This window comes from Epinephelus fuscoguttatus, linkage group LG15 (genome assembly GCF_011397635.1).
Source record: "Epinephelus fuscoguttatus linkage group LG15, E.fuscoguttatus.final_Chr_v1".
In the NCBI taxonomy this organism is placed as follows: Eukaryota; Metazoa; Chordata; class Actinopteri; order Perciformes; family Serranidae; genus Epinephelus; species Epinephelus fuscoguttatus.
Window position 1 is genome coordinate 36,877,152 of NC_064766.1, and position 16,102 is coordinate 36,893,253.

A 16,102-nucleotide genomic window follows, 5' to 3' on the forward strand; every position below is an offset into this window, starting at 1 on the left:
ATTGTTGCACTCCAGGGGCTATTTCAAAGACGCTGGAAGAAGCATGCATCATAAAGATCACCTGCAATTAGTTTGGAGTGTCTGTTACAATCTTTTCATTCACACAGAAATGGGAAATACTAACTGCCAGTTTCAGATATAATTTGCTTTGATTGTAACCCTCAATCTTCTCTATGTTGGAGCTAAGACAGTTTAAATTCCCAGGCTCATTGATTATAGCGTATGGTTGGAATTAACTTGTTGCTTTCAGTTGCTGTTGGTGTTGTTGTGTATCGGAAGATAAAAGAAATGCTGGTTGTGTTTTTACTAGTGAAAGGCCTCTGAGCTCCTCTGCACCTGCACTTGATGAAGAAAGTGTTTCTGTAGGGAACACCACTCCCTTTCATACACAAAATACAGATGTGAGCGTTCTTCAGGTCATGCTTGATGTGCATGTCAATGCATCTGACACATTGCGGTTACTGTTTGTACGGACACCAGATAATACTTACAGGTGAGGTGCCCTCTGGTGGTTTACTGGCCGGCTTTTGCACAACAATGACTGTGGATACCTGATTATATTTAAACTTTATGACGAGGGTTTTGACTTTAAACAGCTGGAAGACTGAGAGAGACAACTTTTAAAGGAGTGGTTCTAAAGACAGATTGATGCCAAAATGGTGTAATCTTGGTCAGGCTCCAAAAGCTTAGACCCTGCACTTCCCAAAATGCAGCACAATAAGCTTCCTAACAGGCGAATGCTTCATGCCAGCAGTATGCAATGCAAGCTTTACATTACTTTAAAGCTGCACTGACCAATATTTTATATTTAAAATATATTAAATGACTGCGTAATGTTTAAATTGGCTTGCTCATAGTTGCTCTGGCTTGTAGCCATCATGATGAGGTCCGTATGTACTAGCTGGTAGAATTTTTTTCTGTTTATTTAGCTGCTTTGCTAAAGGAGCTTTAAGGAATATTTCACCCACAAATTGATCTTTTTTTGGTCAGTGACTCACCCTGTGTTATGCTGAATTTTTTTTTTTGTTTTTCTCGCGTGCTTCTACAGCGAACGAAGAATCCAAAAATGTAGAAAATTCTTGATGAGTTGAAGTCTTAGAGGGTCTGTGTTTAAGAACGGCGAAACTATATCAAAACATCCATTTGCAAACTCTTATGCAGCTCATGCAGTATGATCCAAGTCTCATTCATACAGTCGTATGCTCAGTACTTCCCAAACACTATCATATTTTGCTAAAACCTACTATTTAAAACACTTACACATACAAGTAGCGCACCAGGGTGAGCACGTGTGTTTGAACTCCGCTCAATGTGCTCTCTCAGGCATGTTTTAAATTGTGGGGTTTTGAAAGGTGTTAAGACACATCAAAATTATTTTCTCTAACCGCTTCTCCTGTTAGGGGTTGCAAGGGGCTGGAGCCTATCCCAGCTGACAGTGGCTGAGAGGCAGGGTACACCCTGGACAGGTCACCAGACTATCACAGGGCTGACACATAGAGACAGACAACCATTCACACTCACATTCACACCTACGGACAATTTAGAGTCACCAATTAACCTGCGTGTTTTGGGAGCTCTGGAGCAACGCTGACTGTTGGGAGTTCTGCAGTTCTGAAGGGACGCTTCTTCATCCACTCTGGGAGTCTCCCATGATTCAGAACTATTACTATATTGGATAAAGGTTCATGAACGTATAAAAAACATTACCCAGACTAACTTCGAGTTCTGCCCCAGGCTGTATGTTCTCAGTGACCCACAAATGACATCTCACTGTGGAGCCAGGGTTTTATTCAGACCTGTATAACAGTGGGAAAGCAAATTATAATGAGAAACTGGAGGAAACCAGGTGAGCCCTTATTTAAGGAATGGTTCACAGAGTTAGCAGAAGTTGCATCATATGAACAAATCTCTTACAGTTCTAAAGACAGGACAGAGAAATATATGTGGCGAAGTGGAGAAGCTGCTTGGAGTACGTTGTGTGTGTGTTCGTATCTTGAGGTGAATCCCACCCTACAGGGCGCTCTTTTGCACACTTTTTGTGTGTCTGCGAGATCACAGTTGATTGTGGTGCATATTTATGTAGGAATATAGATTTTTTTTTAAGAATTACTTATGTATTTTTTTTTAATTATTATCTTATTTAGTTATTGTGTTTTTTCCTCTCTTGTGTATGTACATATATTTGATTTGGTTACATTCGGTGACACGTTTATGCTAGGAAAATAAAGTTCAACAAAATATTAATGAAAGAAAATAGTGGAGGTTTTAGCAAAAAATAATGTTTGGAAGGTACTGAGCTTACAACTGGATGAATAAGGCTTATACTGCAGGAGTTGTGTGAGTTTGTAAATGGATATTTTGACATAGTTTTGCTGTTGTTAAAGGTCCAGTGTGCAGGATTTAGGGGGATATATTGGTGGAAATGGACTATAATATAACAAGTATGTTTTTTTTTAGTTTATAATCACCTGAAACAAAGAATCGTATGTTTTTGTTTGTTTGTTACAGTAGCCCAGAACGGACAACCCAGTCACGCTAAATAGGTCCATTTGCATTTTTTGCTTCAGCCAGCGCTAGGTCAGAAGAAGGCAACCTGCAGCTCTTATTGCATTCTACAACTGTAAAAATGTGTAGCCTATGCATCGACTTAAAAAACGTTTTAACGTTTCATCACCAGGTCGTACATCTACGACCTGGTGCCTTTCCCTCTAAATTTTGCTGAACTTCAGTAGCAGTGGCTGCCTGGAGTCTTTCTATCGAGGCTAGCTGTGGATTCCAAATCCAAAAAAGGAAAAGACCTGAAGAAAAATAGAGGATTTAATAGAGTGTAGACAGATTCATTTGCTTTCACCACCGATGCTGCACAGTTAAAGTACCAAATGGTCATAAATAGCCCACTGCAGAGTAGCCACCTTGGAGTAAATCATATAAATGAATGCATAAGGTTTTTTGTTTTTCTTTTTTGGGCCAACAGTGGCTCAAAGGTTGCCGACCCATGCGCTAGCTACACAGGACAAGTTTCAGTTGCTTGCAATCAGCAACTTCACCGCTGAATGCTGCTAAATCCCATGCACTAAACCTTTAAATGCAACTACCTTTTACTTCAATTCATCCGGAAGCTTCTCCTATTTTTAATTCTCTGTTCACCATGGAGGCATGCCAGAAAAAGCTTTCTTCATGAATTGATATCCAAATGCTAATTTTTTTGATTGCTAATATTTTAAGTTATCTGGCTACAATTCAAAGGCATTATAGCTAACATTTAAGATGCACATAAATAAATAAATAAAGTCGTGAACCTCCATAATGGCAGCAGGACTGGTTGCTATAGGAGTTTGCGATGCAGGTGGAAAGCCTCTATAAATACAGCAGCTACATTATAAAGACTGTGCATGCTTGACATATTTTGGCTGGCAGATTGTTTGACTTATAAATAATGACTGTCACTAGTTTTAATAATAGAGCACTGAGTGATTGATGCTTGCAGAATGTAAACACGCAGCCTGAAGAGTCTTTTTTTTAATGCTTGGCATGTCTTTATTCGTGTTTCGAGCCTTCATCACTGGAGTCTCTCCCAAACATAATATGGCCTTGTTTCTCTCTAGTCACCCATGAAAGGCTGCTTTTCAGCCGCTCTCCTCCTCTTCCCCTTTGTTGCACTTTCTCCTTTTCTCCCTCTCCGCTGCCTCTCCCCTCTCGTCCCCTGTCCCTCTATTGTCACCTGTGTAATGTCGTGTTTTATGTTTTGTGAAACCCTGCACTGTTCCAGGTTGAACTACAACCTCGATGTTGCTGATAGACTTGCAGACGAACATGCTCTGATTGGCCTCTATGTGAGCCTACTCCAAAACAACCCCAAAACATGGTTAGTTTGGTGTGCCGCTGTGTTTGCCAAACACCAGTGGAAACCATGTGCTCTGCTGAAGTGCTCCCCTCCCCCCTCCCCTCGCAATCCTTCCCCTGAACTCACCTTACTCTGAATGTGTTTCAGCCCTAACGCTGCATGCTGTCAGCTTTACAAACTAGTCAACTCGACCTCTGACACTTCTGTCAACACATTGTTATTCAGCTGAACTGTATCCTAGTTTATTTCTACCAAAAGATCGGTATGTATTAGATTTGATTCTGAGGTGAAATATAACAGTCCTTAAAAGATCTTCTAAGTATACACATGACTACATAATAATAAAGGCACAGTATGTATTTTTACTCTTACCTGTAGTGCTGTTTATCTATCTAGGTTGTTTTGCTAAGTTGTCGAGTGTTGGAGAATATCACCTGTAGAGATGTCTGCCTTCTCTCAAATATAATGGAACTAGATCGCACTCGACGGCATCAGTGTCTCTTTCCAGAAATCGTGACCTGGTTACTCAAGATATTCCACAGACCTTGTTGTGAGCAGTTTCATGTAGGAACTATTTTCTTTCTTCCAAACTGCACCTGTGTCACTGCGCAGAAGGAAGCGTGCATCTACTCATGGATGAGTGACTCGTGCTTCAGACAATGCAAGACGTAAACGTTAATGGCGTCCTCCTGGGCTGAGCTGTAGCATTATTAGCTCAGCGATGCTAGGTGAGCTAGCACTAGATGCGTAGAGGTGTAGTTCTGAAGATAATAGCTCGTACATGAGAGACTTTGCCGTTGAGTTTTTCAAATGCAATGTTGGGCAAGTCACTCTCAAAATGTAATGTATTACTAGTTACCTTCATTTGAAAGTTGCTTTACAATATAGCTCTCTGTGTAGAGTAATAAGTTCCTTATTACACTACTTTTGTGTTACTTTCACCAAAATGACCTCAGAGGAACGAACAGGCATTTTAAATGGATGAGGTTCATGTTGTTTCACAGCAGGTAATCAAAGCACAGAAGCTCCACATTATTACAGTTCATTTTAAATCCAGTGCTGCAGGTCTGACCCATTCATGCATTCACAAACAGTGGTTACCTTATATTGAAAATAGTTTGATGATATGGAACAATTAAATAGCCTATACCATTTAAAATAAATGAACAGCCTGGGACACAGGGAGGGTCAGGCAGAGGATCATAGTCTGATATTCATGAGATATGGATAAATATTTATGGGCCTGTGATATGAAACACAATAAACAAATATTGAGGTTAGCACAACAAAAACAAAAAAAATGGTGTGCGATCAAGTCACGATGACTAGCGCAAATGAATACACCGGAGCTGGAGGACCCACTTGCAGGTTCCTGGTGTGCCGGTCAGCTACAGCAGCACCAGAGAGAGTTATTTATAAGAACGGGACTGCGTGTCAGTGTTGCTCTGTAGTTGTAGGGGATGTGAATAGAAACACATTCAACATATAGTAACATCACTTACATATGTCAATCACCAGCCAGCTTCTTATCCCCGCTGCTTTCAGGCAGCCTTATGATGCAAAAGCAGAACTGGAAACAAACTGTACATGACCACTGGCACCCTTCAGTGGATGTGTTTCTTTGGTGGTGCACTGAAGGAAGTGGAGCGTTTAAAACAATGAAAACACTAAACAGTTTATTTTGGGTGGTGATGCACTTTGTGACATTGTAAATGTAATAATATTATCTGAAATCCTTTTGGTAACATGTTATATTAGTTTGTTACTATTAAAAAAGTAATATATTACTATTACGCCTTACTCCCAACACTGTTTACATGTATTTTTTGGCGCTCTGAGCACCACAAGCCGAGTGCCATCTAGTTCCTCTATATTAGAGAGAAGGCAGACATGTCTTCGGCCGATATCTCCAACACTCTGCAACTCACACCAAAACTACATAGACTGGTAAATATCACTACAGGTAAGAGGAAAAATATGTATTTTTGATTTTGGGGTAAACTGTCCCTTTAAGTTAATCACTCATCAATCCTAAAAATATTTACAGTAGAAAAAAAGGGGTAAAATAGTCTCATATTTGTCCCATTAAAGTTGTATAACTCCAAATCTCTACAGCAGGTTAGTTAGTTAATTGGTACCAAATGCTTTAAATACTTTAGCTGCTGTTTGCCTCAGATTTGACCGCCGTCCAAGAATGTAATCTCTACATAAGCAGGACTGGTGTGTGAGCTGACTGGTTTTTATTTTAACACTGGGAATGTGACATTCTCTCCTCTTTAAATCATGACTGCTTGTTTCCTCACTTACAAGCAACATGAAAATAGGGACGCCTGTATTTGCTGTGTGTGTGTGAGCACTAATATGCTTGTGTGTGTGTGTGTGTGTGTGTGTGTGTGTGTGTGTGTTTTAATGCTCCTTGCAATGTTATCTATCTGTATTATATTAGCAGCTCTCGCCTGTTGTAGTGCGTGCGTGCATTTGAGTGCTTTTACTGTACGTGTGCTTGGAAATACCTAACCATATTTTGACTTCATCAGTGATCAGACTGTAATAAGTAACCTCTCTGTGCTTTAAATACAAAGCGAATGATTACTTCACTTTTATGTAATAACCCAACTTCATTCCTGCTTTTGTGGTTTTACATAAATAGCTTATCATGGTTACACTGTTGGCTCTGCTGTGAAACTTATCAAGCTTTCCTGCCAAACAACTAATCTGACTGCTTGGAGTTTCTTCGGTTTTTGCTTTGTCTTCCTGCATGGTTTTATGTCTGCGTAGCTGTGTAGTAACTGTGTTGTGACTCCATATTCCTCTCCACCAGTTTGCTGGAGAGCAGTAACCATCAAGATGAAGAGCACAGTCTCATCGCCCGCTATGCTGCTAGACTGGCTGCTGATGCTGCGGTGAGATATATATATGTATAAGACATTTACTGCTCACAATTTTTCATCAGCATCTACTGCCAAAAGCCTGTTGTTGATGAGAAGAAGGTTTAACACACGCTGCGACTCTACCTGTGAGAGTTTCAGTGCTTTTATTGTTACGATGATGAAGGGATTTACAAGTGGTGCTTGTTTCTAACTAGACCTGTATGCCTGTTTATGCTCTTGATGGATGGCTGGTGACTTGACTGTTTTATTCTCCTCCCTGTGAGATATTAGATAAGGTAATGGATGACATCATCCAGAGGTAGAGCCGGCTCACGTGATGTCTCTTGCTTGGTTTCTCCGACAGGCTCAACAGCAGAGGATCCCCACAGACCTCCCCTGCTCTCTGGATGCCAACAAACAGCAGAGGCAGCTCATTGCCGAGCTCGAGAGCAAAAACAGGTTAGGGATGACTGCTTTGGTGATGCTGTTCAGCTCTCTTCTGTTTGTCTTGTCTCTTCTTTTTGGTTTTTTTTCGACTCCACAACAAGAAATTCACCTTGAGAATAAACAAGTTCCTGGTCTGACAAAATAAACAGACCTCAGAGCACATTCATGCAGCATGAAAACTACCATTGTTATTATTAGAAACGTTCAGGATTGGAACCTAATGAAACATTAACATTTTTAAGGAGATAAGTAACTGTATGTGTACTTTATAAATTACAGGCCAATGAATATCAGATTATGTGAAGCAGGTCAAGGCCTGTAACACTGTCTTCACGCCACGACACACATCCACACACAACTCCCATTCCTGACCCTCCAACCCTTTTTTCTCTCCCCTCCTTTGCTTTCTTTGTATTATTATTCATCCTTTTTTCCTAATTTGAACATCTAGTCTACTCAAACCATTACTATACTTAAAGCTGATGTGTTTTAAGTATTTATTATATTATTTAATTTCCTAATTTATTTCTATTTGTGGAAAATTATCTGCAAATCATATAGTTACAGCTGAAAAAATAAAAAAAGTGGGCAAAATTGCGAATACAATTTTATAAGTTGCTAAAACTGGAACAAAAACTAAGTTAAAAAATAAGTAAAATAGAAAAGGAGTAAAGACTTATCACTGAGAGTAACAGCAAATTAAACATTAAAATTACATCTATAAATAATCGTGAATAATGAAACCAAAGTGGAGACAAAAGTTCAATTACAGGCAACAGTGAACAATATGAAGGTTTTAATGCAGCTATAATTTAATATTTTTATATCAACAGCAGATCACGTGACCACATGTATATGACGGCGGGCGGTCTCATGTGGTGAGGAGCCCGCAGAGAGTTATCACCTGACTGTGCAGTTACCTTCAGCTCTGCAGAGCTTTATAGGCTCACTGTCACACTGTCATGGCTCGAATAGAACGGAGACATGTTTAATGTTGTTAGTAGCACTGTGCTTTAAGCAAAGTATCTGTTGTGGAAAAAATCCAAAGCGTATTTCACCTCATTGGTTTAGTTTTTGGCCCAGTATCTTTGCTGTTTTGGGTCACTCTCTCTGCTCTTGTAATGTTTTTTCTAAGCAAATTGCAAAGTTAGAAACTAGCTGGTGAACATAGTGGAGTATGTAGAAGTTAAAGCGCAAAATATTTCCCTCAGGAGTTAGTAGCAACGAAACCAGCTGAAAGAGAGTGAATATGGGACTTAAATTCATCAGATGGACACGGATTGATGTTGCTCCGTATCTGTTGACTGTGTTAATAGCTGAGGTGATAAAATGTTCACAACTTGTTTCCACTGCCCCCAAGTGGCAAAAACAAATCAGTTATTGCAGGTTTATTTTTTTCCTAACTTCAGTTTTTACTGCCTTCACACATACCAAGGTGTTATAGTTTACTAAACTGAATAAAATCAAAAACTGTGTGTGAAAGAAATAGTTAACTGAAATAAAAATGAAAATTAGATTTAAAAAAAAAAGAAAGAAAACAAACACAAAACTAATTAAAATAAAAACCTAGAGGAAATCTCAAGTTTTAGTTTATATCTTATGTTTTAGTCTTACTTAATTTTGTCACATTTGTCAACACAACAAATATCAGGAGAGATTGGTGCATATGTTTATTGAGACCTGGATGTCTACAAGTGAGTCAATTGCCTTGACAAACTCTCGTGTTGATATTGTAAAACCCATGTTGCCCCTGACAAACATCCCCGTGTTATAATAATAATAAAAAAAACTAAAACTAGTACTGAAACAAATAAAAACTTAACAAAAAGAGACATTTTAAATCAATAAATCTAAACTGAAACAAGCAAACCAACTGTGGAAACCAAATGAAACTAAATTCAGAAAAAGAGAGGGATGACAAACGTATATCAAAACCTTGTGTCGGGTACTCGTGAATGGGAAGCAACAGGATTGACAGCAAGGCAATCCAAAAAATATAGAAAATGTAAAGAAAGAAAGGAAATATTGAAACAGCCTTTATTGTAGTGGCTAAATCATTAAAAGAGCTGACATTTTTCGACCATTGCAGGTCTTCATCAGGGCTTCAAAACATTTTGAAAGCCCTAATATTTCCTTCCTTGTTTTCCATATTATTTTGGAGTCCCTGTTTTCCTGTTAAAACTAAATTCAATTGAAAACAAAATTGAAAAACTAATGAAAAATACATAACTATAATAACTCAGATAACTGCAAAGAGGAAGTCACAGTTCACAGCTAGTGATGCAGTTTACAGCACTGTTTTCTTATTCAAACTTTTGTACAAAATTTACATTATTGTCAATGAAATTATATAGTCACAGTGATGGGGTAATTTTTTCCATCACATATTTTTCCTGCACTGTATCTAACCACTGTCGACTGTCTGGTGGGTCTGTTTCAAGTTTCTTGTAATGGTCTTCCTGCCAGCGCCAGCTGTGAGTAGGATTTTGACAAAGTAATTATCTCCTTTCAGCGCCGCTTTAGTTATATTATATAAAATAGAGCACTTGTTGGAGATTATATTTATATAAAAGAATAATACCTCATTCAATACTGAATTCAGAATGGCTCTATTTTGGGGCAACTCCAGAGGAATTGTGCGTCTGTATGGCCACATTGCCTCCAGCGTGTTCATGCCATAGAGGCTGTTTGCTTTTTATGTTAGGCGTCATAAAGAAACAAATCAGGTTTTTCCAATTAAATTCTCTCTGTTTATGTGAATTTGTGTATATCTGCAGTGCCACACACACATGATGCCATTGTTCTAGTTTAGATTCAAACACGGTCCGATTTGGACAGAGTCCACAGTATGATCATTTGGAAGGTCGTTCCAAGGACCACTGATGGATTAGTGAATGAACCTACTGGGCACAGGCCCAGGGGTCACCTTGACCTTCACCTGCTGAATGTCTCTCAAATTAATATGAGCCAACCAGGAGACTCAAAATGACCATAGAGAGACACAGAAAGACCAGAAATAGATGCAAAGGAAGGATCTGCAAAGAGACACAAAGTAACTATGAAAACAGGCAAAAGAACCACAAAGAGACATAAAAAGACAAAGAAAAAAGACACAAAATTACATTAAAGAAATACAAAAAGATCAAAAAGGACACAAAATAAGGAGATATAAAATGACCAAAAAAAGACACAAAATTACATTAAAGAGACACCAAATGACCAGAAAAGACCCAATATTACCATAAAGAGACTCAAAATGACCAAAAAAAAGGACAAAATTACCTCAAAGAGACACAAAATGACCTTAAGGAGATATAAAATGACAAAAAAAGACATGAAATTACACTCAAAAGGCACAAAATGACCTCAAAAAGACACAAAATAACCTCAAAGAGACACAAAATTACCCAAAAAGACACAAAATGACCTCAAAGAGACACAAAATTACCGAAAAAGACACAAAATAACCTTAATGAGACACAAAATTACATAAAAGGGACACTAAAGGACCAAAAAAGACACAATATTTCCGTAAAGAGACTCAAAATGACAAAAAAAGACAAAAAAGACACAAAATAACCTTAATGAGACACAAAATTACATAAAAGGCACACTAAAGGACCAACAAAAGACACAATATTACCGTAAAGAGACTCAAAGTGACCTCACAAAGACACTAGACAAAAATAGACAGCATATGTTAGAGCCTACAGATGCACACAAAAATACTTCAGAGAAATGACCAAAAGCATCATCACACTGTACAACTTGAATTATCTCAGAGACACAAAGATGACCAAAAAGAATGTCTACTCTGCAGGAGACGAGAGAACTCATGGTGCAGCTACAACTAATGATGCAGAAAGACCACAAAAGACACAAAATTACCTCAATAAGACACAAAACGACCTCAGGGAGACAAAGAGACACAAAACCACCACAAAGTCTGTGTGTCTTGGGGCCTTTTGCATTTGTGTGCCCACTGTCCTATAATTCGCCCATACAAGAACATGTAGCACTGTAACAAAATGCACCTCCTCAGTACTTTGTGTTGATCCAGGGTTATACAGACCAACCATGCCTGAAATATTAACCTGTCTCATTTGTTTATGCCTGTTACAGAGAAATCCTGCAGGAAATTCAGCGGCTGCGCCTTCAGCACGAGGAGGCCTCCCAGCCGCCACCTGACAGGGGTCAGCAGAACCCCACTCTTCTGGCTGAGCTAAGACTTCTCAGGTAACTCTGTCTACTTTCATCCTGCGGCGTGTTTATAACAGACACGTTTGCTTAGGCTGCACTTGAACGTACACTTCGTAATTGCTTACCTTTCCTCCTAGACAAATGAACAGCATATGTTAGAGCCTACAGATGCTCATCATACACGTTTTTTTCTCCTCATTTTGCTGTTGATGTGACATTATGGCATCATCACACTGTACAACTTGTTCCCTCTGTTAGGCAACGCAAAGATGAGCTTGAACAAAGAATGTCTACTCTGCAGGAGAGTCGCAGGGAACTCATGGTGCAGCTGGAGCAACTAATGATGCTTCTCAAGGTACCACAGACGCGCCTTTCATCTCTGTGACTTCACAGCACTCAAATACAGCACACACAGATAAGACGCCTTCATCATTACTGAACGAACACATACTGTTTCCTGTTGGGAATAAAAAGGCTGTGGTAATATTGTTGCAGAATCTTTTGCAGATTATTTACACGAGCACGTGTAGTGTAGCTTGGGTTTTGTGTTTCTTATTTTGAGGCAGGTGATGAGCAATATGGCTGATGATTAATTTCCCTTGTTTTACAATGTATCCCAGCTGTGGGTGATCACTCCAGCTAATGTAAAGCAAACACTGCACTTTGCAGAGGAAAGAAATGTGAGCAGTTACCCAACATGGCCATTAGAGGGCGCACATCTGTAGCAGTCAATCTCTGCTGAGGCCTCTTTTGTCATTTTTCAACCACATATATTAGAGGCAAAGGACATTTACATATGTTAGTTAAGATTTTGAGCTATAGGTGAAATATCTGCCGTTGTGTGTCACTAACATGAGGCCTTATTACAGAAACTTCTAGAGTCTGAATTCCTGTCTATTTGGCTATTACAGAACAGGATTTCCCAAGTTAGGGATCCTAATTAGGATGGCATAGATCCTGTCCTAATTAGAAATTAATTGCCAACTGACAATGAAAGTGAGGCACAAAATGAAATATAATGATTATAATGATAAATATGTTGATAAATAGTGAATAAATAATTGAGATGAACAATTCTCCCCCACCAACAGGTCTCATGCCTCCGACTTCTCGTACCTTAAACTGAACACCCATGTTTTTACGCCGGTGACAGCCATGGTCAGAGACACTGTGTGGTTTTTTGCCTTTAATGGACAGGACAGAGTATTAAGCGTGAAAGGGAGAGGTGACATGCAGCAGGGGCCTGTGAGCCAGAATCAAGCTCACGACCTCTGCAACAGAGACATTCTTCTGTGCACTGGGCGCACAGCATTCACAGGTACACCACCACTCCAGAGCTACGCAGCCTGCAGCAGCCATTCCTCCTCTGTCCCATCTACCTGTTGCGCCTCTCTCAAGAAGGCCTCGAGGAATTTCCTCAAATTTCACCAATGTCAACTTCTGGTGATTAGATTGATTAGATTGAACTGCAAAATCAAATTTTGGTGGTAAAAGTCACTGTGACCTCTGGCAAAAGTCAGCCATTATTCATATAAATCTTTCATAAGAATAAAATGATGAAGTGATGACATTTTATAACCAGAAGGTCAAAGGTCAGCTTCATTGTGTCATCATCATGTTCTGCAGTAACAATTTTCTAGCCGTTAGAGTTGAAAATGTGTGTGAAGCATCCATGTTTTAGAATTTGTAGCTTCTGGGGCATCGGTGACTTAGTGGATAGAGCAGGCGCCCCATGTACAAGACTGTTGCCGCAGCAGCCCAGGCTCGACTCCAGCCTGTGGCCCTTTGCTGCATGTCACTCCCTCTCTCTCTCCCCCTTTCATGCTTAGCTCTCGTATCAATTAAAGGCAAAAATGCCCAAAAAAATATCTTAAAGGGAAATTTCGGTTTATTTCAACCTGTCTCCTATCGTCCTCAATTTGTTTCAAGTGACTAGTGACATAAAAATAATAGTTAGCATGTTAGCCGTTAGCCTAGATACAGCCGGGGCGCAAAAAAAAAAAAAAGAATTTGTAGCTTCTTTGCGGCAACATCCATATTTGAAGTATCGTCGACCATCATGGCTTCATATGAGTCTGGACAGACATGGATGTAAAGTGTGACTGCAGCTTGACTGGTTGGTGAAGGCATCCAACCACAAGGCAGTCATTTTATCGATGATAGCAAGCTAGCTAGCCGATGCTAAGTGGGAGCTGTTGATATTATGGCTCGTCCATCTCGAGTAGCCTACAGGTACATTCTAAATATAGATACAGGCGTGAGAGGACGAGTGCCGATTAATGAATCAAATTTACAGTTATATTTCAGGTTTCGAAGTTAAGATAAAAAAGGATGTCTGAGATAGGACAGGAATTACATCTGTAATAGGAAGATGGGACATTTCCTATCTTTGAAACTTAAGTTAAGATCGGACAAGCAGTTATGATATTTTTCTGTAATGAGGTGACTGATGAAGATTAAAACATTTCAGCAGTTTAGACCTCTAACTCACCTGGTAGATTATGTGCCCCATGTCTATCCTTAGCTATACTATCAATGAAAGGCAAAAAAGCCTTTATCCACTGTGAGGATCCAAGGACAGAGGGATGTCGTATGCTGTAAAGCCCTCTGAGGCAAACTGTGATTTGTGATTTTGGGCTTTATCAATAAAATTGAATTGAATTTTTTAAGTGCCCTTTCTCATTTGTACATGATGTCACACATGGCCTTGTTATCCAAGAGTCTAGACAGATGATTTAAGAGCAGGATACTGAGCTTGGGATTATGCTCCATCACACCTGACAAGACAACATGTCTACGCCCCCCCCCCCAAAGAGGATAACCTTTGCTGCGAGAATATCTTCTGCAGCCGACAAGGCGGGAGTTCCTCAAAGCCTCCATTTACTGCTCACTATACTGGCTTAAGTGGGGAGGATATCAATCTAATTAGGCTAAAAGGATCAATGTTAATCCATTAAACTTGCATGAGGAAGCCACATGCTTGTCACGTCCTGGAGGAATTACGGATTGGATTTTCTTTTGGAAATACCCGATGTAATGTGGCTGTTGTTTCATGAGCCATAAAATATTGTTTTTCAGTTGGAGGAGGAACGGAAACAAGCTGTAAGTGTGAAAACTGTGAAGCAAAGAGTGGCTGAAATTACACTTGGGTTCAAAATGATTGCATGTTTGGAGGGAATGCTTTGTTGTCGTCTGGTGAACACAATGAATCTCCAAATTTCAGACACAAAGTTTTTCACCCGACGGCAACTGGTGGTTTGGTCTGTGGGAATAATTGGAATAGCTCTCGGAGAGAAAATCTGTTTTAACAGCATGCTGAGTTTTCTGAACAGTACTGACGTGACTCCATTTATTGTCCATCTGTAGCATGTGTGCAGTGTTTGTTACTTACAAAGCTATTGTGGTGTACTTTAAGGACAAATTAGATTCTCTGTTGACCAAAAAAAAAAATGTTGAACTGAATGGTTTGTGGCTGTTTTTTGGAGTTTGATTTGAGATTCTTTGCTGTGATTTGAGAGCTGAAATGAAAACAGTTATTTGGTGCGTTATTGGTGGACAGTTTGCTTTAATAGGAACCTTTTGACTCGGGTAATGTCACAGTCTTCTTACAGTCTTTTACAGCATTGTTTTATCTGTTAACAATGGCAACACAGACGCACTTGTTAATTCTATGGATATATATCGGTATTAAGATATTACGGTATTTCAGAGTATTTACAAATCCCGAAGGTATGATTTTCAATACCGTAACAAATACAGATGCTCCTCTTTCCATTAAACTGATACGGAGATGCTGTATTGTAGTGTAGTGCACAACATGCACCACCAGAGGTCAGTCTCTACTGGTGGGAGATGCAGCTGAGATTAGCGACATGGCATCTGCGAGTGGTTGGGATAACGTTACAGGACTGTTACAGGAATTTTGCCACATGTAACTTTATCTTGAGATGACTTCTCCCAACTACAATAGCATTTCAGTAGCCACATGATTTTATTGAACGCATCATCACAGTTACCTGGTGCCGGTATGCCACCTGTTCCTATACAACCAGTACCTCAGAAATAAATCAAAATGCAAATTTCAGTGCCTCGTTTCAGTGCCAGGTTGTGTGTGCAGCAGGGAAAGCGCGTATATGTGACAGTGTTGCGTGACACCAAGGCTGCTGCGTTAACATTAAATGTTAGTTCAGGCTATTAGTCGGTAAATAAATGCTACGACTCCTCAAGACCAGAGCCAAGTGCCCATGTCTTGCTTGCTGTCTGCTGATTAAAGTGACAGGAGTTAGCTCTGAAGTTAGCGAGCAAAGTTAGCCTCACATTGGAAACTGACCAGGCTCCCTTAAGGTGGACTGTTAAGGTGGACCACCTATTCTCAATGTAGTGACAATCTCAGCTGCTCCCAAACAGATAATCGAGGAATGCCTGGCTGCTGAATGTCTCCTCAGTTATGGAGACAATTACTGATCCCGAGCAAATTTATTTTGCTGTTATTGTTCTTAGTTGTGGTTACACGCTGTCTTTCCACCTTCCTACGCTTGTATTTGCAAAAAAAAAAAAAAGAGACAAAACACACAATTAATAAAATTAAAGATGAATTTGACTGATAGCATTTTTTTTTATTTTCAAAATGTCTGTAGATTTTGCAATAAAATTTTTATTGAGAACTTCTTTGGCCACAATAATAGTGTAGTGAAATTCTGATATTGTGCCACAGGGTGTCTACAGGTCCTTAAAAGGTCTT

General features: G+C 39.5%; 1 protein-coding gene across 7 annotated transcripts in view; it reads left to right on the forward strand.

Moving 5' to 3' along the window:
- The window catches only part of dtna (dystrobrevin, alpha), a 36,357-nt gene that overhangs the window by 15,886 nt on the left and 4,369 nt on the right, over positions 1–16,102 (forward strand). For 3 of the 7 annotated variants that reach the window (XM_049597401.1, XM_049597400.1, XM_049597403.1), the window contains 6 exons: positions 3,770–3,865; positions 6,666–6,747; positions 7,079–7,173; positions 11,284–11,397; positions 11,620–11,716; positions 14,440–14,463. In XM_049597401.1, coding sequence (XP_049453358.1) covers positions 3,770–3,865; positions 6,666–6,747; positions 7,079–7,173; positions 11,284–11,397; positions 11,620–11,716; positions 14,440–14,463 — 508 coding nt within the window. The remainder of the gene's footprint in view (positions 1–3,769; positions 3,866–6,665; positions 6,748–7,078; positions 7,174–11,283; positions 11,398–11,619; positions 11,717–14,439; positions 14,464–16,102) is intronic. The other 4 variants (XM_049597404.1, XM_049597402.1, XM_049597405.1 and 1 more) reach the window with 3 other exon arrangements.